Source organism: Falco cherrug, chromosome 2 (assembly GCF_023634085.1).
Source record: "Falco cherrug isolate bFalChe1 chromosome 2, bFalChe1.pri, whole genome shotgun sequence".
NCBI lineage: Eukaryota > Metazoa > Chordata > Aves > Falconiformes > Falconidae > Falco > Falco cherrug.
Genome location: NC_073698.1, coordinates 19,046,342 through 19,069,464, shown reverse-complemented (window position 1 = coordinate 19,069,464; position 23,123 = coordinate 19,046,342). Strand labels below are relative to the sequence as shown.

At 43.5% G+C, this 23,123-nt stretch overlaps 1 protein-coding gene across 3 annotated transcripts in view; it reads right to left on the bottom strand.

The window, feature by feature from the left end:
• Positions 1 to 22,913, bottom strand: part of LOC106630970 (E3 ubiquitin-protein ligase rnf213-alpha-like) — a 66,012-nt gene extending 43,099 nt beyond the window's left edge. Inside the window, exons 1-26 of one of the 3 annotated variants that reach the window (XM_055701908.1) lie at positions 22,726 to 22,913; positions 21,511 to 21,688; positions 20,342 to 20,424; positions 19,878 to 19,974; positions 19,288 to 19,532; positions 17,568 to 17,631; positions 16,929 to 16,968; positions 16,535 to 16,603; positions 16,245 to 16,421; positions 15,423 to 15,637; positions 14,453 to 14,745; positions 11,909 to 12,114; positions 10,861 to 11,034; positions 10,040 to 10,238; positions 9,099 to 9,163; positions 8,518 to 8,713; positions 8,001 to 8,120; positions 7,804 to 7,902; positions 7,460 to 7,588; positions 7,054 to 7,255; positions 6,077 to 6,256; positions 4,428 to 4,559; positions 2,960 to 3,537; positions 1,735 to 1,900; positions 1,323 to 1,540; positions 7 to 144 (exon numbers count right to left, since the gene is read on the bottom strand). In XM_055701908.1, coding sequence (XP_055557883.1) covers positions 7 to 144; positions 1,323 to 1,540; positions 1,735 to 1,900; positions 2,960 to 3,537; positions 4,428 to 4,559; positions 6,077 to 6,256; positions 7,054 to 7,255; positions 7,460 to 7,588; positions 7,804 to 7,902; positions 8,001 to 8,120; positions 8,518 to 8,713; positions 9,099 to 9,163; positions 10,040 to 10,238; positions 10,861 to 11,034; positions 11,909 to 12,114; positions 14,453 to 14,745; positions 15,423 to 15,637; positions 16,245 to 16,421; positions 16,535 to 16,603; positions 16,929 to 16,968; positions 17,568 to 17,631; positions 19,288 to 19,532; positions 19,878 to 19,974; positions 20,342 to 20,424; positions 21,511 to 21,616 — 4,191 coding nt within the window. In that variant the 5' untranslated portion in view covers positions 21,617 to 21,688; positions 22,726 to 22,913. The remainder of the gene's footprint in view (positions 1 to 6; positions 145 to 1,322; positions 1,541 to 1,734; positions 1,901 to 2,959; positions 3,538 to 4,427; positions 4,560 to 6,076; positions 6,257 to 7,053; positions 7,256 to 7,459; positions 7,589 to 7,803; positions 7,903 to 8,000; positions 8,121 to 8,517; positions 8,714 to 9,098; positions 9,164 to 10,039; positions 10,239 to 10,860; positions 11,035 to 11,908; positions 12,115 to 14,452; positions 14,746 to 15,422; positions 15,638 to 16,244; positions 16,422 to 16,534; positions 16,604 to 16,928; positions 16,969 to 17,567; positions 17,632 to 19,287; positions 19,533 to 19,877; positions 19,975 to 20,341; positions 20,425 to 21,510; positions 21,689 to 22,725) is intronic. The other 2 variants (XM_014277632.3, XM_055701909.1) reach the window with 2 other exon arrangements.
• Between the last annotated feature and the right edge of the window lie 210 nt (positions 22,914 to 23,123).

Genomic DNA, 23,123 nt, shown 5'->3' with positions numbered 1-23,123 from the left:
CATTACCTTGAATTTTTGAGGTGCTGAGATGATAAAAATCCCTCTGTTGTTTATGTCTCTGGCTTGAGAGATTGAGGAACGTTCTATAGAGCCATAAGAATCATGAACCATCTGTATCCACTCTCTGTTATCACAAGAATCTTTCTGTTAAAAAATAAAAAGCAACACAAAAAACTTCACAACAGAATGAAAGCTAATACCTATTTGTCAGCTCTGTAAGGACGATTTTGGTAAGAATGGGGTTTTTTTTGTGCCTGCTGCACCTGAAGAGACAAAGCATAGCTGTTGCACCCAAATCTGCATCTATCTGACAAGCTTTCCAAAAGCCAAAGCCAGTGAATAAGTATTTTGTGAAGCTGCTGTTCTTTGCCAGTCTTTAGGCAATTTGGAGGAAGGGAGTCAGTTAAATGGTACCCCGAGTAGGATGTTAGAGTTTCTGTGGAGAGGATTATGCAAGACAGTGCTAGACTAGACTTTCCCAAAATACAGAGCATTGGATTCACTGTATTCTGCACATGACACCTAATGGGTTTCTTCCATTTGCCCTCACAGAGGCATGTGAGGTCTTTTAAGGTGTCCTTGCTGAACTTCAGTCCCAAACAGCATAGATTTCTGTCCTGGTTTCAGCTGGGATAGAGTTAATTTTCTTCTTAGTACAGTGATGTGTTTTGGCTATGATGTGAGAAAAATGTTGGGGTTTAGTTGTTGCTGGTTGATGTTTGTACTAAGTCAAGGACTTTTCAGTTCCTTGGGCCCTGCCAGCCAGAGGGCTGGAGGGGCACGGGACATTGGGAGGGGACACAGCCAGGACAGGTGACCCGAACTAGCCAAAGAGGTATTCCATACCATATGACATCATGCTGAGTGTATAAACTGGGGGAAGAAGAAGGAATGGGGGGACATGTGGCATTATGGCGTTTGTCTTCCCGAGTAACCGTCACCCATGACGGAGCCCTGCTCTCCTGGGGATGGCTGAGCACCTGCCCGCCCAGGGAAGTGGGGAATGAATTCCTTGCTTTGCTTTGCTTGTGTGCATGGCTTTTGCTTTACCTATTAAATTGTTCTTATCTCAACCCTTGAGTTTTACATCCCTTTCCAATCCTCCTCCCCACCCTTCTGGGTGAGGGGGGGTGAGCGGGCGGCTGCGTGGGGCTTGGTTGCTGGCCGGGGTTAAACCATGACAATTTCTCATAAATTTTACCTCATATTTGCTATGCCTACTTGGATGTCTTGACTCCCCCAGGGCGTGGCACCAGACTTTGGCAATTAATTCCTCTAGTACAAGTGCGAGTAATTTTGGAACAAGGGATTTGTAGACTCACCAGCTTCTTGGGCAGATTATGGTCTTTTGCAGTGGCTTCACTGATGAATGACAGGGCTGCAGAGAAATGTTCAAATCCAGATGTGGGTCCCAGGTCAAATATGATGGGTGCTGAAGCAGTCACGGCATCACGGAAGAACTGCACTTTGTCAATATCTATGTCATTTTCACCTGCATAAATTGAGGCCAGCTCCACAAATGCAGGGATTTCCGTTTTGTCTGTAAATAATAAAGAAAAAAGAAAAAAAGATAAAATCAAAACCCGAAACACATAGTTGAGGAGCTTCATAGTTGAGGAGTTCACATTGTTGATTAATACAATGCCTCTGGCTGTTGTGACAAGTAGGGATTAACTGATCCCTTTCTATTATGGCTCTTATCTGATGACTCTATTACATTCCAGTATAACTCACCTTTTATTATGGTTTTGATCAAGGAGACAAAGCCTTTCCTTGTGCATTCAAGAAGTTCCCTCAAAAAATCCAGCACCGCTTCTGGAAGGTTGCTCAAACTATTTTTCACATTCATTAAGTCCTGGGTCATACAATCAAGTGTCTTATTCCTAAATTCCACCTCTTCCTGCAAAAAAAACCCAAGACATACTGATGTTTGTCCCTTGGTAAGAGAAGAGGGAAACTAACCTCTGCCTCCACCCCACACATCCAAGTTTCATCAGCCACTCTGGGTCTTTTCCAAAGGGCCAGCTCCCCAGGGACTTCTGTTGCTCTCATCCAATCTATGTAATAGACCCAGTCTGGTTATTTCAGTACAAGTCCATGCAGCAGAGGCACAGAGTTATGATATAAAACTTGTCTGACATCTGCATTGAAGTCCTGATCACTAAAAGGACCTTTCCACAAAATTTAAAAGGTCTGCTCAAATTTTAAATTTCTGGGGAAACCTGTACAAAACATGGAAAGCTATCCAGAGTACAAAATGTTACAGAATATCTAGCTGCTCCTTGGGAGTTACACTTGCAGTGCCCCATCACTGCTACTATAATAACAAGGTTATGAAAATATAACATTTTAGCTTTTACAGGACTGGAGCAATCAGAACTGGAAATCTGCAATAAAGAACATGTGGAAGCCAAAGGAAGAATTGCTGGTGTTGGTGGAGAATATTTGGTTGGGATCTGTTATTTAACTCCTGGAGTTTCTAATTCCTGGTTCTGCCAGAAACTTTCCATGGAGGTTGGGGAAAAGAATACTTCCCTGTCTATTCCAAATCACTTGATAAGGATCCCTTGATGCAGAATTTGGCTGCTGATGCACAGATGCCTGCATCCATCCACCTCGCACAGTTGCCTCAGATGCCTTTGGGCATCTTTAATGGCACTGGGAACTCATTTGTGGACAAGCAGGAGCCTGACTAGGGGTGAGCTGAATCACATTCCTGACTCCACTTACTCCACTATAAAGGTGCCAGGCTAAAAGGGACACTGCTACAACAGTGACATCTATATCCCAGAAGAAAAATTCCATCCACTGTGTCCTGTATGATTTAGTTAAAAGTTAAGACACAAAAGCAGAGGTCCCCCATTCAGACCTGCCAACACAGAAGCCACAAGAGCACTCAGTATAAGATATGAATATCTTATACTGAGTAAGTATAAGTAAGTAAGTGTGTCCTACTTACGTATTTTGTTAAGTCGTCGAGAATCTGAAAATTTCCATTAAACTTAAGTGTCTTCCGCAGTTCATCAATCATCTTGGCAGTGCTCACCACTGTAGACAGGGTCAGGTAGGTTTTAATTTTCTCAACTGCAGCATCTACCCAGGCAGCTTTTCCACTCCCTTTCCCTTCACTCATCTCCATAATTCTAAACTCCTTTGTGAGTTGACTCTCATTTGTTAACTGCTTCTCAAAATGGCTCTGCAAATTCCCAAGGGTGATGGAAAAGTCTTTGAGGGCCAGATAGGTACTCTGAAAGTCTGCAGCAGCTGGCTTATAAATGTTTTCTTGCACATCTTCTATCAAGAGAATTTTCTCTTCAGGGATTCTGGCTTTGATTTCTTCTGCTTTTTGCTTCCAAAGTCTTTGAAAATAATTGCTTTCCTTTAAGATATGAATTTTTTTCATCATGTCACTGTATTTAGAAAGGAAGTGCAATTCAGGAGCTTTCTTCTTGCCATTGTTAGAAAATCTGCTTACAGACATCTGATCCTTAAAACATCCTCTTTTTCTGATGCTTTTCTTCACAGCTCTTCTATCCACTAAATAAGATGGAAACAAGAAAAATTCAGTGCATTTCTCCAGCTAGAAAGACACTTGCTCTCAAAGCATGGAAATATTTTGAACCTGACTGCAACACCAAAGAGGCAGGGGTGTGGGCTTGTGTGGCAGGGGGAGATGTGTATTTGTCTTTGTGGCAAAGTTATTGGGTAAAAACTGAATCCAAGATCAACACCAAAACAAACAAGGGGTAAAATCAATTGTTCCATGATGAGGAAGGGAACCTTCAAACCATAGCCTTGAAACTGTGGAACATGAAACATGTCTGTACTGTTGGAAAACAGCTTGGCCCTGATGTAGAGGTTGAGGAGACTTACGCCAGCATTTGGCTTACCCCAGCTGGAGAATCACTTCTACTGATTCCTGAACCCAATCCAAGAACTTCAACACTGGGACATGCATGTTCCATTGTCCAGCAGAAAGAGCTCGCTGGTCAGTCTTCCCAACCAACATACATTTTTTTTCCCTTTTGCTAGTTCTGTCCTCTTTTCAGGTCCCAGATCTTGTGTGAAATTCTTTGTCCTGTCTGAAATGCACTTTGACCCTACAAACACTTGTTGAAGTAGCTAACCCAACCTCATATGTCTCAGAGAAATGAAATACCTGGCACTGTTTAATCTTCCCCAATGGAAAGATTTTTCCAGTATTCTGAGTTCCTTCTATATATAAACCCCTACCAGACTTTCCTCATTCCTTTTATTCTTTAAAGAACTCCCTGCTTACTCTGTCTTCCCAGCTACTGCTTGCCACTAGACAGTCACGCAGCATTATCTCTTGGAGGATTTGCTACCAGGTCTTTATTTCAGGAGACAGGTTCCCATTCAAAAACCATACAGGCAGTCCAATCCTCTCAAATAGAATGGTATGGTACCTCTTATCACATCCCCTATGCTGTTGCATAGATGTAGAAATGAGAGTCTCTGCTGCTTCTGCTCTTCCAGTTGTGCATATTCCTCCCTTCTGACTTCCAGCACTGTTGCTATACAGCTGGAGACAGAGGAATCTGAGGAAAGAAACAAACAAAACCACTCATGCCCAGACCTCCAGATATAAAGGATTTTTGAGAAAACCACTTGGAGAGAGAGAAGAGCTTCTAGAAACATAACCATTGCTGTTACAAAAAAAAACAAAACACAAGCTTGAGTTTGCACAAAGGCAGTGTCGCTGGATCTAAAAGCAGCAGTATCAATCAGGAGCTGTTCTGATGTGACCACTGCCAAAGCCTAAAACACATGGATAAAGATTATTATTGCAGAAGAATTTGAAAGAAATTTCTTCCAGGTTTTGTAAAATTTACTTGATTTATTTTGAAACTGGCCTGTGATCTTGAAGGTTATTCTGTAATCAGCATAAATAACAACAGAAAAATAAAAACTAAACCCACTAAACTAAACTGAGTGGTGTGGTTGACATGCCTGAGGGATGAGTTGCCATCCTGAGGGACCTGGACGAGTTCAAAATGTGAACCTCATGAGGTTCAGCAAGGCCAAGTGCAAGGTCCTGCACCTGGGTTGGGGCAACCCCTGGTATCAGTGAAGGCTGGGGGATGAAAAGATTGAGAGCAGCTTTGCAGAGGACTTAGGGGTACTGTCGGATGAAAAGCTGGACATGACCAGGCAATGTGTGCTTTCAGCCCAGAAAGTCAACTGTGGCCTGGGTTGCATCAAAAGAAGTCTGGCCAGCAGGTTGAGGGAGGTGATTCAGCCCATCTTTTCACTCTGGTGAGACCTCACCTTGGAGTACTGTGTTCAGCTCTGGAGTCCTTAGCTCAGGAAAGACACGGAGTAGCCCCACAAAAATGATTAGAGGCCTGGAGCACCTCTCCTATGAAGACAAGCTGAGAGACTTGGGGTGGTTCAGTCTGGAGGAGAGAAGGCTCCAGGGAGACTTTATAGAAGCCTTTTAATACTTGGATGGGTCTTGGGGACAGACTATTTAGTAGGGCCTGTTGTGATAGGACAAGAGGTAATCGTTTTAAACTAGAAGAGAGTAGATTCAGTCTAGATGTAAGGAAGACATTTTTTACAGTGAGGGTGGTGAACCCCTGGAACAGGTTGCCCAGAGAGCTGGTAGATGCCCTGTCTTGGGAAACATTCAAGGCCAGGTTGGACGGGCTCTGAGCAGCCTGATCTAGTTGAAGATGTCCAGGCTCATTGCAGGAGGGTTGAACTAGATGACCTTTAAAGGTCCCATCCAACCCAACCTTCTGTGATTCTAACACCACAAATAGAATTCTCTAAATAAATCATAAGAACACTTCAATATTTTAATTGCTATCCATTGTACAGAGAAAAGCGTGGCTTTCTGTCCTTCATAGTGTTAACAGGGCTAAAAATCTTGCCTATATTCAGCTTTCATATTTTTTGCCTTTGTGTTTGTTCTCTTGCAGATAATTTTTTGGTTTCTTTGTATTTTATATACTTTTGCAATGGATATATTTTCTATTTGCCCCATTGCATGGGAAAACACACCACATGGAACTACTGTTTGGGGAAATAAATTTGGAAACTGTGAGCTTACCACAGATGCACAGTATATTCTGAAATTGCTCTTGATGCTGCAAGATGATGGACAGTACATTGCAGGAGATGTCTCCTGAGAAAACTTGGTGCTTCAAATTGTAGAAGAAATCAGAAAACTGGGAAAGCAGGATTTTCACTTTTTCACTGATCTGACTTTGAAGCTTGTGCTCTGATTTTTCTGTAAAATAGATGAAATCTAGTGATAGAGCAGTGATTTCAAAAGAAGCAGTTTCCCCACTAGATTCCTTTTTAACATACATCCCCAAGATGAGCTAGCAGCTTCACAGCACCCCACCTCCAAGGCATGAATAGCAAGGGGATCTGTTATAGCCACCTTTGCGAACTGGACAGATTTGGTTGTTTTCCACTTAGGTGGCCAACACCAGCATTTGGCAAAAATGTTGCATTGTTCTTAGTCAGTGTAAAATAGCATTTTTCAATTGTTTCAGGTACATTGAAAACAAAACGTGTCTTTTGAGGACTCTGGCCTAGATTTGGTTATAATCCTCCTTCATGTCTGAGACAAACCTCTGGGGTGTTTAAAAATTAGCATTTCTGTTACTTTTTTTCACTGTCAGAGAGTAATTTATTTTAATACCCATATTTTTATTTAGAAAATGAAACACCTCCCATGAATGTGCAACAAAACACTATTTCAACTGCAAAAAGAAACTGAGATTCTTCTTAGTTTCTGAAATGAAACATAATTTTTCCAGGATATGTGATTATTTTGCCTCTTCCATTTTGCATTGCCAATAAACTTGGCAGATCTCTGAACAGAGCTACTGAAGCCTCATATTCCTTTCTAGCAAAAGAAAGAACTTGATCAGAAACTACACCCAGCTCCATGGTTGAACTTTTGTTTGGTGTGGGATTTTAGTGATACATGCATCAGATGTTGCTTGGCTCTCAGAGCCCACCAAAGCTCACTTCTAAAACAAGAATTTTAAAAAAGCCATTCTGTGGGAAACTCACTGACAGCGTAGAGTACATCACAGGTCACAGGAGAGCTGAGCGTCTCTGTGAGAACTGCTTCTCTGGTGTCAACAAAGCTTACATTTTCCAGCATGCTCATCTTGTCTGAGAATATTTTCTCAGCAACAGCAGAAAGCACTTTCCTAGCAGTTGACCTGTCTCTCTTGAGGACTTCGGAAGCCAATTTTCCTAAGATGGGCTCCTGTAAGGACAAGAAATTTATCCTCTTAGTTGTAAATAAGCTTTGAAGAACCTGTACCTTTACAGAAAATTCCTCTCCCACTCCATTAACCCACTGCAGGCCAAATGATTACAGCTAGCAAGGTAGGTCAGCTCGGTGTGACAGTAGGTAGAGACTCCCAGCTGTGCAAGAAGGGATGTTGCTATTTAGAGGGAAACTCCATACCTCACTTTTCATAAAGTGTTTAATACTTTGAATGACACAATCTGTAAAGCAGCTCTCCAGATTTGTATTCCAACACTTGTCCTTCTTCATGAATTCCAAGTAGAGGTCCAGACGTTTTCTGTTATCTACCTGCAAGAAGGAAATACTTAAGCTGCATTTTTTTTCTGGGGCCTTGCCAAATATCATTGGGTTCTCACAGTGCAGGAGGCTTCTACACTAGCAAGGAGCTGACTGCTTCAGCCCTCATCATCCAAACACTGACTGGGACAAAACAGAGCATCCTGGGATCAGGAGAAGTCTGAGCATCACCCCTTCCTGCTTGGAGTTAAGTAACCATAACTTACTTTCTCCAGCCAACTTTCTACCATGCTGTATATCAGGCTTTGCCATTTCTGAGTCCATTCCACACAGAGGATCTTAAATGAGAACAGCTCATGGCACACCTGTGGCAAAAAAAGCAAAGCTGGTCACCTGGGCCTCAGGGTATAGACAGACCTTTCAGGGTGGGTGATTATCCCTTCTGTGGGTTCTTGCTACTCACATTGACAGTTTCCAGGAGCTGTTTATTTCCCATGAGTGGTCTGAACAAGGATTTTCCCAGCCACTCCTTGATGTAACCTGCATACTCATTGAACCTTTCTAAGATAAACTGCTGAAATTCCTTGGAAAATAAAATAAATAGAAAAAAAAAAAAAAGAGAGAGAGAATTGGCAAGAAGAGCCAGATTTTCACTCTAGCTTTTGATTCTTAACTACTACGTACAGAGTGAAAATGAAGTTCTTCCCATAACTATCAAGGGTCTCCAAGAAAAAAAATGGCTGGCAGACTTTGAGATACTACCATCTTTCTTTGCACCTCTCTGTTCATGCACACCCTCCTCATTTGCGCCAGCACAAATTCCGACAGTGTTAGAATAAGTAACTGAGAAAGGTAGCTACATACTCTGCTGTCATTCCAAGAGTTGGCCATGCCTGAATGAAGCAAACCTGAAATCCTGGCCCTTCTCATGAAAAGACATGGGTATGTGTCTTCATGAAAGCTATGGGTGTTGGTTTTACCTGATTTTCTTGCAACACATCTGATTTTTCAGCAAACATGTCAAGTATCTGTAGCAGTGACATTATCAAGGTAATAGGCATTGCATAACTGTGCTTTAAGGAAAATAAAAGCAACGCGTATGTTGAATTCAGACATGGCAAGATATCCTCCTCATGTGTGGGCTTCATCAGCTGCTTGGAACCCTGTGGCAGGCACCTGTGGACAGAGGAAAGCACAGTACACTCCGTGCCTAATTCTAATAGCATTTGAATAACAGTCAACACAAACTTAAGGTTAACTGTCTATTTGCTGGACAATGCTACGCAGTCTCTGCCAACCGCAGCCACTTATGTGTCTGAATTTGGAGCTGAATCCCACAAGGTGAGGTGGAGGTAGACTGTTTGACAGGACAAGTTCCCCTGTGAAACTCCTTCCCATATACTCCTCAGCCCCAGAGGGGTTTAAAAGATTGTGACATACAACTAACAAAGAAAATTACTACAACCTCCCTTGTTCTGCTCAACTGCAAGTATAGCCATTCCTTCTCGCCTCCTCTACAGACCTGTCCCAGTATTTCTCCTCTTAAAAGGTTAGCACTTACAAGTCCTTGAACCAGAATGCCATCCTTTCAGCAATGTTGTCCACAACTCCATTCAAATCCTTTTCCTGAATAGAAGGTAAAAACATACACTGAAAACAACTGTGAAAACACCTCTATTCCTATAGCTGAGGTGGTATCCTATGAAAACTGGTAAGTGTGGGACCTTATGAGAATTTTTTTTCTGCCCAAAAGCCCAGTACTTCCAGATGGAAAGGCAGATATAGCTGCTATTAAAACAATTGCTTTAGATCCCACAGAAGCCACATGTCTCCAAGATCTTTGAAGTTTGGAGGATGGTGTGGGAGTGCTTAGGTCAGATTTTTTCAAGTGCAAATTAGAGCGTGTTGGGCGTAAATCCTATAATAAGCATAAAAAAGTAGATTTTAAGTGGAATTCCTCTCCAGGGCCTCAGAGGATATTACAACAGCCTAGTCGAAACATAAGTGAGAATGGCAGGAAGTAGGATCCCACAAACAAACTAAATTTTGATTTAAAAATAATCACTCCCCTCAAAATGCAAGTTAGAACTTTAACTTCCTTCTTTCATCCTTTTCCAGCTTTAAACAAAGTTTCAATGGCTTGATCTCCACAGAGTTCATTTTGCGTGCTGCTTTTGGGGACAGGATATAAAAATGGCTTAAAGTTTCTAATTAAAATTCACTCAATACAGCATTTGCTAGCCATTTTTCCAATGAGGCCAAAAACCAGTGAGATCCCCTTGCCATTTCTCTGTTGCCACTTCTCTCAAAACATGGGTATTGTATTGAGCTCTTATTCCAGGGTCCTACGATTCAACCCTTTTGGATTTGTTGAAAATTTCTTCAGGAGCCAAGGAGGCTTTCTGGCTCACCTGTAAAAAATTGCACAACTTTCCATAGCCTAGGAAAGAAACAGTAACAAGAAATCGATCTATTACCGTGTATGTTGTCTGATTGCCTTACATGCACTTGGGATGGTTTAGACACGATGTTAACAATGCGTTGGTACACAGTATCCAGGAAGAGCTGAGGTGGAACCTTGATTTGGAGCAGAGAGTCCTTGGTGAATTTCTTCAGTGCCAACATCTCCAAGACTGTCTTTGCCAGAGGAAAGCAGTTTTCAATGAATGACTTGTGAATCTCTATCATCGCCATGACTTTCCTATGAAAATGGACCATCAGCAGCAAATGAATTTTGGAGCATCAGGAAGCACTTTGTGCTGTCTTATGTTTTCCTGCAGCTGGCAAACATGGCACTGGGCTTAAAGAATAGGTTGCTGGATGCTGAATGGGATATCTGGGATTTTATAGCAAGTGAATTTACACAGTAAGACTATTTTTTTTTTGAGGCTTTTAAAGAAGGAAGTCTGTGTTTGAAACTCGTGTGAGTGCACATATATGCCTTTGCTCCCTGTACAGTTTGCCTGCAGATAGGATATTTTGGGGTCAATCCACCTTTCTCCCTGTGAAACAACACCTAAATGAGGATCAAGGGATAGTTCTCTCCCTAAAGCCACTCACAACAAGCTGTCTGAATGAGACTGCACAGTCCTCAGCTTAGTCTTCCCCTTCCTCCATTCACCTTCAAACACCCTCGTCATCTAGTCAAGAGCCCAGGACAGGAGTAGGATGTGTGAGAAAGGCAAAGGCTTGTATTCCAGGGAAGAAACACAAAGTTTCTGGTGGTTAGAAGTACACAAGCAAAAGCAATGCAAAAATACTTCAATTGTAGAACAGCTTATTTCCCTGATCCAGCCTTGATGGTCTCTCCCTTTCAAACCTACCTCTGCTTCTCTTCATCATTTCTCAGCTGCAACAAATGTTGTAAGGGAATGGTTTGTGAAAAAAAGGTATCCTCTGTCTTCTCTGTGATTGCATATAACAATGGAATCAGCCAAATCCACAAGGTGTCATTTTTATTACTTAAGCAAATTCCCTTCACAGATGAAACATATTTGCTGAAAAGAAAATCACCAAAAATCTCCGTCAGTGGTCAGAGCTCCCATAAACACTTATTACGATGTTTCCTAAGAACCTTTCCCCTTGACCCAATGGCATTCATCTTGCCAACATGTAGTTGCATGAAGATGTGTGAAAAAGAGCAAGAGCTTGCTTCTAGAAGCCTTATCAGCAGACATTCATTTACAACAAATGAATCCCACCCAGCTTTCCTGTAACAATCTCCCTCCGTAAGTTGTATGTAGCAAAGGAAAATCTAAAGAACTCAAATTCTATAGGTTATATCAAAACGGCATGACAGAATATAGTAATCTTTGGTCTAATATATCCATTTTTGTAAGGCTCAATTCAACTGTCTATGCAGAAGTGTTTAATTCTCTTTGAGGTGTCTGGGACATCTAAGGTAGACCTGCAGGGTTTTCAGATATGAACCAGAACTTCTGGGAGATAAAAATCCTTTCCAATTGCCAAGCAGGTGTCTTGATGAGATAGCTAATGGCACCTAATGGCAGCTAAAGCAACACAGATGCCCACCTGAGTCTTGTATCTCCGAAGTTTATAACAAAAGCCCAGACACCTACAGATGTGCATAAATGTAAGGGTCTGAATCTCAAACCAAAGAGATTGCCTGCCAAATACAGGACCTGCAGCTCTCCTTCCATTGGAGACCTGGCAGAGGGGACAGGCTTCACAGGTTTTGGCAGCCAGTGGCAGAAATACAGCTAGGAAGCACTGAAGTGAAGGGGAAAGTGTTGGGGAATGACATTCTACCTCTGTCTTCACATAATTTCTTCATAGACGAAATGGACCAAACAACTGAATGGCTACAGAAGGATCTGTAACTCAAGAAAGTAGGATGGCACTTTTAATTACCTCTTTCCTTTCAGGTACTTGAATTTGCCTTGAAACGGGCCAATGCCCTGGAAGAGTTTTTCAATCTTGATGATTACTTCTTTGCTTAGTGGGATTTTATAATGAAATGAAGTGTGTAAGGCAAAAAGCAGCCCATCATCTTTATGCTCCTCTGTCTCCAGCAATTCAAGGATCTTGTCCATGAACTTTATCATGTTATCATGCAACTGGAAAATGAGAATAAGGAGAATTTCACCAAGACTGACAAGACAATTTTACTTGAAGAGCTAGGAAGGGTTCAGGAAGGAGGATGGAAGATGGAAGTTGCTAAGAAACATTATCTGGAGGCAAAAGCCTTGCAGTTAGACCACTTAATTAAAGACAGGTTCCTGCCTTTGCAACAGCTAAGAAATTTCTCAGCTTCCATAGCATCCTACTGCCCAAGGAGAATGTTCTCCTGGCTGTCAGAAGTTGACCAAGCAGATCTTGTGTGCTGAATCCACTCCGGCACCAGGACCATACTAGCCACCTGTTCTAGGATGCTCAAGTTCTACCACAGATGTAGTATAGGCAAACAGATTTTCAGTCTCCAAGCTGAGCTGGCAAATCAAAGGGAATAAAAAGGAATAATGGAGATTCGTTCAGAGGTCTAGCTTAGTATAGGAGTATAACATAACTCCATGACTGAGAAACCCAAAGGGCAGATAAACACTTTCACCTAAACACAGATGCAGCACCTGTCACTCAACTCCTCTCACTAAGATTTCCCTGTGGGTGACTTGCAAGGCATTGTTCTACATCCTGAGTAGCCCAGGTGTATTTCGAACTTTCCACTGTGTGTGACCTCTTAGGATACATCCACAGTGTAAGACAACATCAGCACCTAGCTGACTGTAACCTAGGCACCTAGTTCTCTTCTGGATATACCCTGCTGACTCCCTCTGAGGCAAGCCCCAGACTATGCCAGGTGGATGTGGCACCTCAGCTCATGAACAGCACTAGTGGGTTTTGCCTGGCCAACAGCCTAACACCCACCAGGCTTCTCACCAAATCTCCTCTTGTGGGCCAGGGTGAAAACACAAGGGAGGTGAGAAGAGTCATGAATAGAGGATGACAGTTAAATAGGGAAAGCAAAAGCTGTGCACGTAAGCAAAGCAAAAAGAAAAAATAATATGCTACTTCCCATTGGCGTGAAGATTTCTAGCTCCTTCCTGGGTGGCAGGGTCTCAGCATGCGTAACAGTTGCTTGGAAAGACAAAAGCTATAACTATGAACATCCCTCCTTCCTCATCAGTCTCACCTATTGTTGCTGAGGACAACATCATATGATATGGAATACCCCTTTGGTCGGTTTGGGTCAGCTGTCTTGCTTATGTCCCCTCCCAGCCTCTTCTCCACCACCAGCATACTTACTGTGGGGAGTGGGCAGAATGAGGAAGCCTAGACGCTGTACAAGCACTCTTCAGCAGTAGCCAAAACATTCATGTTATCAACACTCTTCCAGCTTTTAGCCACAAATGCAAGGCACAGCACCTTATGCTATGAAGAAAGTTAACTCCATCCCATCCAGACCTAGTACCATCTCAGCTAGAAGCCATGCTGGGATGGGAGGAGACATCAGTGGTCTCTGTTAGCCATGGAGATTTTGGCTTTTTATTGTATTTGCAGGGAAGGGATTCACTTCCATGAACAATGAGAATATTGACTTCGAACTTTCTTCCAGGATTCCCGCTCAATCCATGGCAAGAGATGGATGTGCCCAGGGAAAAATCCCACCTGTCCACCTTAGGATAAGACAAACAGCCTCCCCTTTGTCCCTTGCAGATCAGTCTCTGCTGGTAATTAAGGGAAATGGGGAGGGGGAGCTTGCTCAGATGGACCTGTTCACACTGAAAGTGGTTCTCATCCCAGGAAAGTAAAACCCTGAAAGAAGCAGTTTCAGCCCAGACAGGATCCATCATTGTAGTTGATAAGGACTGGTAGGCCATTCCTCTGACTAAACATCAGTGCCTACTGAATGGTTGACTCTCTCTCCAGTCCTTCAATGACTCTATTGTCTACTTTTCAGCACCTACAACAGGAGCTAAGAAATTCATCATGTATGCACCCAGTTATTTTTTAGTATGCCAATTTCATTTTAGGTGTCTGCATCCTTAAAATGCATCCTACCCTTGGTTCATACCCCTGAGAAAAAAGTCAAATTGGACTCTAATTTTAGACTTTAAAATCAGATATTGAAGTCAGAACATAACTACATGTAAAATTTTTTTTTTTTCCATGCAGGATTCTCAAAAACAGGGTAGTCTTTCCATGGATCAGCCTCAAAGCTAGTTCTACAAATGACACCATTTGGGTCTGATTCCAATAGAAGATCTCCTTTGACCTTACCAGGCTTTGGGTCCAACCCCAAAATTGGAAAAAGCAATGAGAATAAGGTCCAGCCTTTTGATGTTCTCTGGCTGTGGTTCAGAATCCTACATGGAATTAGAGGTAGCTGCAGAAATTTCTCTTCATGAGTCTGTCTACCTGAGAGCTACTTGCTACTTTGGCTTGGTGTATACTTACCACTTGCTCAGTAAGATCAGTTGGAAAATACGGTTTGCCTTTCACAGCATCCCCAAGATAAATTTTGAAGGTCTCTGTGTAGATCTTTAGTTTTCTTTCTATAGTCTTAAAGTTATTCTGGAGCCTGATGGGCCAGAGAAATTCATCTGCAAGGTATTCTATAATACTGAAGTTGACTGACTTCTGAGGCAATGTATTTGAAGACCAAAGTTTGAAGGAAGACAAGTATTTGAAGCAACTTTTTTTCTCCTCATGAAAATAGCACTTTATGTTTTCAAAAATGGTCCATGTTCCTGGGGAGGAATCAAGGTTTGTGAATGAACCTTCAAACCTATAAAGGGTTAGTCTTAAACTGACTCTGAGCTAATGATACCAATTGCTTTATATGAATGCCAAGCCCAGCTGAGCCATAACTGAGCCACTGATGCACAGAACTCACCGTGCTTATTCAGCCCTAGATATCTCACCTGTACTTTAGATCTAGAGTCTGGTGTGCACAGCCCATGGTTGATTCTATTGCCCTAACAATACGTGCCTACTTTTTCAGTTATCCTGGCATATTCAAAACATCAGATCTCACACTGGTCCTCCAGCTCACCTGCACCCTTCTGGAATGGCAACTGAAGGCCTGATGGTAAATGCAAAGGTATTCAAGGCTTCGTTACACACTCTTCTTTGCCCAACAATGAAAAGCCTGAATTTATTCTGGGAAAAAGCTAAATAACTTAAGCACTCCTTGCAGAATAGTTTGTGTTTGTGTTACATAAAGAATCAGTTTGTGTTAAATAAATAGCCTATAAGCCTATGCATCAAAAATCCCCACAATAACAATGTTTCCATTGTAGGAAGCAGGGGCTGCCCCACTGCAAAGCAAAACAAGGGAGCGTTCAAGTTCACCTGCTGCCTGCGAGGATTTGTTGGTCATATTTCACTCTTACAGTCCTGCCTTTGAAGAAAGTGTAACACTTACCATCTGCTTTGATCTCTTCCTTGGGAATGTTAATGACTCGATGTAATTGACTCTCAATATTGTTGGAGTCCATTTCATATATATGCTCTAAATCACATAATCTCATCTCATGGTCAGTTGAGTGCACTTGGTTAAGGATAGCATATTTATAAAAAATTGGTCCTTTCTGTAGGTCAGAAATGGGGATTATTGCTTGGCCCACAATCAGGTTTTTTCTAGAACAGAGTAAAGAAGAAGATGAATTAGTTACTATGCCATAAGAAGCTTCCTTCAGGTTCAATCCCAGATGGCCTTTAGCTGTACAAGTCAGTTCACACAGCAAGAATGAGCAACCAACATTCACATTCAAAATGCAAAGTTCAACAAAATGCTTCTGGCCTTCTGGCAGACAAAAACTTGATAATCTGACCTGAGCTTGAAGGTTTGTCAGATAGGAAAAAATAAAAATAATTGGTAAGACATCTTGATGTGAACAACCCTGGTCCTAGTTTTCTAAAAAGAATGGGAAATACATCTAGAGATATTCCTGTTGAGTGCTGCAACTGTACCAGAACTGAGGTCTCGACTCACTCCATTTTCTCTCATGCAAGTCACCTGATGACATTTGAAAAGCTCTGTAACGTTTTAGACCTCTGTGAAGAACTGGCAGATCTGATGCAGGACCTACAGAAGTTAGACTTAATGCTGTAACTCGTTTATACAGATACCTACATTTAGGTGCCTTTGTCTGGAGCTGAAGGCCAGGGTGGGACCCTAAATCTGGAGTGAGCTATATGCTTTTGAAAAGTGTGGCATCAACATACATTTAGGTATGATTTTTACCTTTTTTTCAGAAGAGCAATTTCCTGGTATTGCCCAGGTTGCTTGTAAAAAGCAACACAGATTTTGGATGAATTTTCAGAAAACCTGGATTTTTTTGACATTACAGCAACAAACTCTAGGGTCATTGTTTCTTCCGTTCGAAGTCTTTCATTGGACAGATAGGGATTCTCCAGGCAGCTGTTGGAAGGGAAAGAAATAATGTAAGGTCCACATCAAGATGCCTTCCACCACTCTGTCGCCATCTTCACCTGATCCACCTCAGGACTTCAGGGCATCATTCAAACACTCACATGCATTTCTCCCAGCCTCTGGCTGCAGCTCTGGGAAGAGGAGTGTCTTCTGCATAATTTCCTCCAGTCCTGGAAATATCCTGATTACCATAAAGTATTTACAGTGGTCCCCGCTGCTTACATGCAAGTATCAACCTATTGTATGAATAACTCAGATACAGACAGCATGCTGTAGACCAAGAGGCATTGCAGAGACCAACTCCTGTCCTGCAGAGCCTCTACTTGTCTCCATCTCCACCTGCTGATTGAGGAAGGAGTTTAAGGGTGGAGTAGCCTTACAGTACTAAAGCTAACCCCCTCCTAAAGACAGCTGTTTTCTCAGCAAGCACCCAGATCTCAAGCTCCTTGAGGTCTGATGGGAAACCCCACAGCATAAGTCTCCACATCAACGAACCTGCTCTTGGGTCCTAGGTTTTCTTTGCTTTCATGTTCATCTGCAAGGGAGGAGAATGTTTGGGTTAACATCATCAGAAGATGCACCAGGCCGAGAAAAACTAGAAGATAGTTGCATACTGGGAATGGGAGAGAAGCTCTTGTAGTTAAAATCCTCACAGCTTGGGTATGGTCCTCTGGGTCTTTGAACCAAAAATCTCAGACCACTTGTGTGACCTCCCACCTATCTTGCCAAGCTCCACCAATGCTTGGTACAGCTTTGTACTGGGGATAGTGACATGGAGCAATCTGTTCTGCTGGGGGTGAGAGTGAGGGCAAAGAATGGGCCTAAGGACAACAGTTAGCACACCCCACATTGGTGGAGTTATGGATGGGAACAATGGGTGGAAGGACAGCATGTACAATTATGCTGAACAATCAGCTTTGAGGCTTCTCTTATCAATTGTCTTTTGCCACGGGTAGTTCATGACAGCAAGCCAAGTACCTCCAGGCATTCTAACAATCTAACAATCATGTGGCATTGCCAGGAGCCTTTGACTCCCAGCCAGGACCTGCACACTCAGGCCTGCTCTTCACAGTAGTTTGCATCAGATTCACATTAGAGCAGCGATGGCAATGCTAAAAAACACTCATCAGTTACCTCTTCTGTTACAGTTTTCTTGCTCTACCAGTTCCTCTCTCCTCTGGTGATCCACGATCTCATTCTTGCAAAAATAAAGTTTTAAAATTAAAGAAAAAGAGAACTCCAGCATTGATTCAAACACAGAAGTCCAAACAACACAAGAGGCACAGGGCATGGGATGGTGCAGAGCTGAAGCCATTCAGCCTTTCTGCCAGTGTTTCTTTTTGTCATTTCTGCTTTGCATGCAGCAAATTATGAGTGTGAAGAGAAGAGCTGCATCTCAGCGTAACTGCAATTGAACTCAAGGTGTCACCTTGCAAACTCCATGCTAGTGACAGTGCTACCCTGCATGGTATAGGGGAGGGAAATACAGCCTCCACCCATTGTCCTCAGAGGTCCCCATGGAGTTCAGCCATGACTGAGTTTGCTCTTTAACAGTTACAGTGTGATTCCCACTCAGAAGCCATTCTGAGTTCCTTGAATGCTGGGGGTCCTTGATTTCTGATAGCTCCACTCGACTGGAACTGGCATTCAAATAATGCTTGCCCTGTGAGCTCAGACACAGCAGACTGCTGCTGGTATGCTGGGACTTGTTGGGCATGGGCCTTTTCCTGGAGTGGAGTTGCTGGGCCACAGCAAGGAGAAGAATATGTGTACTAATGGCCATAATTAGTCTCCCTGCTGTGGGCTGTATCAGCCCAGGCTTCCGTAAGTGCCAAAGGACTTTTGGAAGAACTCTAGCATTTGAGGCAATGTTAAAGCAAAGCAAGGTTGTGGCCTGGCCAGGGAATAACTTCTCCTGAAGCAGGCAAGAAAAAGATATAAACAGTGTAAGGCCTAATATTGTTTGTCTCAGGAATACTGGCAGCACAGAAATTCCAGCCTCTCAGAATATTTTAGCCTAATCCAGTAATGCCCAAATGTTCACACAAAGTTCTGAAATTTGAAGGTGTACTTACACTCAGAGATTTTACCCTGCTTATACGTGGCAATAAATCAATACAATCTGTTAGGCTAGAACTTTTATAGTTTGGTAGTGGGCTTGATCAATGAAGTGGGAAATGATCAATTCCCAATTTCAGTGGGAAATCTGAATTTTCAAGCAAAGATTTTACTTTTTATGTGAGAAAAATTAAACAGCCTTTCAGCAGAAATTATCTTTCTCCAAACTGCTTTCTCATGATGGATTCGTTCCATGGGAAAAAAAATAGGTCAGACCTCAAACTTTGGATTTTTGTTTGTTTTATATGGGTGAAGAAAAAGCAGAAAGACACCAGATTTCATTTGCCATGATGATGGTTAAAAAGAAGGCAAAGTCAAAGTAGTTCTCAGAACTATCCTGAAGACATAAAACAACTGGATATTGAGTGGACATGGCCATATGGAAATCTCTTCAGAGTACAAGCTGCTCTGTAGTATTGTCAGAGCCATCCTTTTGTTCCTGCTTCTTCCACCCAAAAGCATTCCCAGAGCCCTGTGCTGGGGCATGGCATCCCTTTGGAATCACTAGCTTGGAAGAACAAGCAAGGATGATACTCAGGCTTCTTAACGGGGCCTTTTTAGTGAGACAGGAAGCAGCATATATCTTCTTTAGCATTAAATATCTCAGTTTAAGGGTTTCAGTCACCAGTGAAATGTCTTAGGTAAAGCACAATTTTCTCACCCCATGACTTCTGTCACAAGTTTTTTGGCCTGAGTATATTCATTGGACATCAGTGATAGTCAATTAAAAACTCACCTCGTTAGCTCTGACAGAGGTGTCATCTGTGGACTGGGAGAATGATTTCTGTTGAGAATGATGATCTCTCAAGAGTTCTGCACTGGCTGTGTGTACCTGGAGTTTCTCTTCCTCTGCAGCAGTTGGAGCTGAGCACAAAGTGAGATCAAGGTTTCCACCTGGTCCCATTGCTGGTGCCTGCCCTTCCCTTTGTGACCCAAAGCCACCAGCTGGCCAGCAGAGGGGCACACAGGAAGCCTTGGGGCCTGAAACACTGCTTGCAGGAACCTGCAGACTAACTTGTCAGAGAACTGGGTAGAGCAACGATCATCCAGGAGAGGTCTCAGCCAGGCCACTTTTTAGGGGTGCTCCCTTCAAAGGGCAAATCCCAGGGCTGGCCCCATCTTTTGTCTCACAGGCTCACTTCTTAGGAGCCAGGAAGTGAATCAATGATGCTGCAACACAGGCAGTGAGGGGAGCAGCAGCAAGGTAATATATAGGAGAGAGCAGGAAGGCCCTTCTACTCCTTAAGATGGAATACTGACCTTCTTTTTGCCTCAGTTTTCCTAACCTTTTCTGCTTCATCAAGATATTTCCCAGACACGCTGTACCTGAATTGGTGGGCAATATCTTCCAGGACTTGCTGTCATATTCGGTTGAGGGCTCGCTTCTCACCAATCCCAGAGATGAAGTGGTATCACAGCTTTCCTTTGGGAATATTTTAAAAATCAGGATACACTCTTCAAAGAAGATTATGGAGGACTGGCTTTCACAGGGAAGGACTATGAATTCCAGCTCTGGGGATCTAATGCATGTGGTTGTCTCATTCGTAACTACTTTCCCTTGCCAGCCAGCTGTCGTTAAGAGAGTCTACAACCTGCAAGTATCCACTCATATTGCCAGCTTCTCTGTGGGACAGCAAATAGGGTGAAGCTCAGGTCATATGGGATGAGTCCCTGGATTCCCCTGCAGCTCCAGACCCTGGCTAAGTGATGCTCATAAATTATGTAACTTGGCCACCCTGGACCTAGAGAAACAGAATTCCCACCTCAGTGTTCGGTCCTATAGCTTATACCTGGGGTGCAAGCATGGTAGCTGTCAGATGGTCTGTGCCGAGAGGTTGCTGCTTGTTGCTTTTCAGTTCTGCAGATTTCATTCCTGGTGCAAGAAAATGCATGTATTGAGCCCAGTGTCTATCTTTACCATATCTGCTACAATAATACCAAGCCCTCTCACTTTGCTCCTAATAATGAAGGAGCATCAACAGTTTTCAGAATGCTCCCCTTTTCCAGTTTGAATCTGTTGAAAGGTCTGGGCTGAGCCAGCAGTCAGAGCGCCCAGCTTTCCACCCTAGTGAGTGGGCTCATCTGAGCCAGCTGAAAGCTGGAATATCTAATCCAAGCCAGTTATCTAGATTTAGTAGAGACAAGTTAACAATAGTGCAGTGAAGGAAAATGTCATTGAAAAGGGTAAAAGAGAAGCACATGGAAAAGACGACGAGAAGATCTCATTTTGGGCAGGGCTTACACCAAGTTTTATGAAGTCAGGAAGCTCTTGATTCCTGCTGCTGAAATTCTGCCACATTTCTGGCCCTTCCAAGGGAAATCACCCCGAACCAAACTTGCCTGTGTCTAAATTGTGTGGTAAGAGCAGATTGTGCCTGCAATGTGGTGCTTATCCAGCCGTCCCACCTGCTGACAGCACTGTAAAATCGCACGCATCAGCACTGCTCCTCCCTATTGTTTGGGACCAGCATAGGAAAGTAAAGGCAGGGTCTGTGCCTGGGGACAAAGTTAGTTACAGGGCCTTTAATGCAAGTTGTGGCATCTTTTGCTTCTAGTTCTGCAGGCTCCCTGACAAAATCCCTGGGGGGTAAGAGACCGGCTGTCACGTAACATGACGTGCTGCTTCTTGCAGACAACCTTTCTTTGGGCCTAGGGAGACCGAAGGGAGTTCACCATCTTTTTCTTTTTACCAAGCGAAGCAGCTTTTTTTTTTTTTTTTTTTCCTGGTAGCACTGATGGGAGATTAGCTTGATATACATTTTCTTAAAAATAATGCTCAGATATTTTAAACATAGGATAAAGTTCACCCTCCATTACAGGAGCTGGAAGCCTTCAATAGGCTTTCATTGTTTTACTGGGCTTTTCCTTACTGTATGAAGAAGCAAGCTGCTAGATTATAAACACCGGGGTCGGTTGGTGGCTGTTTTACATAATCTCCACCCACAACATTTCCTGTTACCTTCTTTATCATGTAGCAGGTCACTGCTGCCTTCCTCTGTGGAAGGAGGAACAGGGTAAGGGTTCTCTTTGTTTTCGCCCTCTCTGTCACCCTCTACACCCTCCATTGCAGTAGCTCAGACCGGGGCAGACAAGGAGAAAACTTCAGCAATGAGACTTGCAGCTTCAGAGCTAAAGATCTGAAGGAAAGGTTAAAAGAACGTAAAGATCAGCCTGAGAATGCCAGGTCTGGTCGTTTTATCTCCCCCATCCCTACCCCTGCCTCATGCAGTGAGGCAGAGAACCTCATCTAGTGGTTGCAGCCTCACTCATTTCAAATCCATCTTCAAGCCATGTAGGGGTTTGTCAGCACCTCTGAGAATGTTCCGGAGCATGGAAAAATCAGGTGTTTTTTACACCCTTTCCTGGAAATGTGACTTCATGGATGCATTTTAAGGAACCTCTATGGACTGAGACTTTCTATATGAGCACAGTTCATCTCAGTCCAGCTCTAATTTGTGAAAGCAAAACAAAAAAGCTGAAGTTTCTGTCCTGGAGACTCTGTGCCCTGCTTCACACTTTTTCTGGTGTCCTCCCCTCCCTCATCCCTGATACTGCGCTCAGCCATACTGCACATTGCTCAGCTCCTTCTCTCTCTAGCTTGGTCTCTAAAAGCTTTACACCTGTTCAGTACCTTTCCCATGCTTGCAGTTATGTTTTTTTCCTCTGAAACAGCAAAACTAGAAAACAATTCAAAATTATTTTTTCTCCTTTCCTGCCAAGTATTTCTCCTGAGATGCAGGAATGGGCAAGCACAATTTGAACAGGGCTGTAAACCCTCCTGCCTCTGCTTCAGGTGCATGGGGAGACCCAGTGCCCTGTTCTGGCCTGGCTGTGAGCTGGGACAGGGGAAACTGGGGCAGGGTCAGCCCCCCTTGCCCTCACCCAGATGGGGAGGCTTTCTTGGCCCCATGGGTGCCCAGGCAGCCTGTGGATCTGAGGCTGGAAGTGGCAGCTCGGAGGCAGCTGAGGCTCTGCAGGGTGAGCCCCAGGGCCAAGTGAGGCAGGAGAGAGCGGATGAAGCCCCAGGAGAGATGTGGGGCTGCCTGGAGACCCTGCCAGGGGAAAGCACCCACAGAAATATCCCCCAAAATCCTCCTGCTTCTCTTGGGTTTAAAGTCTGTAAAAGGTCTGTGCAAAAGCCTTGGGAGTCCCCAGCCCCAGAGCCAGCCCCTACCTTGTGCTGTGGCCACCTCAGGTGCATCTCCCCACCGGACTGGGCTGTCGCAGCCTCTTATACCCGCCTGGGTCTGCCAGCTGCCATTTCTCGGTAATCATTGGAAAGTGAAAGGAATTATCCAAGACGCGTTGGCGCCTTGTTTGTTTCCTTCTTGTCGCAGGGTGGAGGTGGAATTTCCTCAGCAAGAACAAAAGTTAGGATCTGCAGGGGTGTGAGAGCCCTGCTGGGGTGTGTGGCCATCCTGCCATGCTGTGGGACAGCCCTGGCCTCCCCTGGCACCGGTGACATCTGGGGGTGCCTTGGCCCCATGGATATCACCCACTCCCACATTCCTTGGGTTCCCCAGTGATTCCACTGGTGTCTTTGCCCCACAGATCCTCCATGGTCCCGAGGAT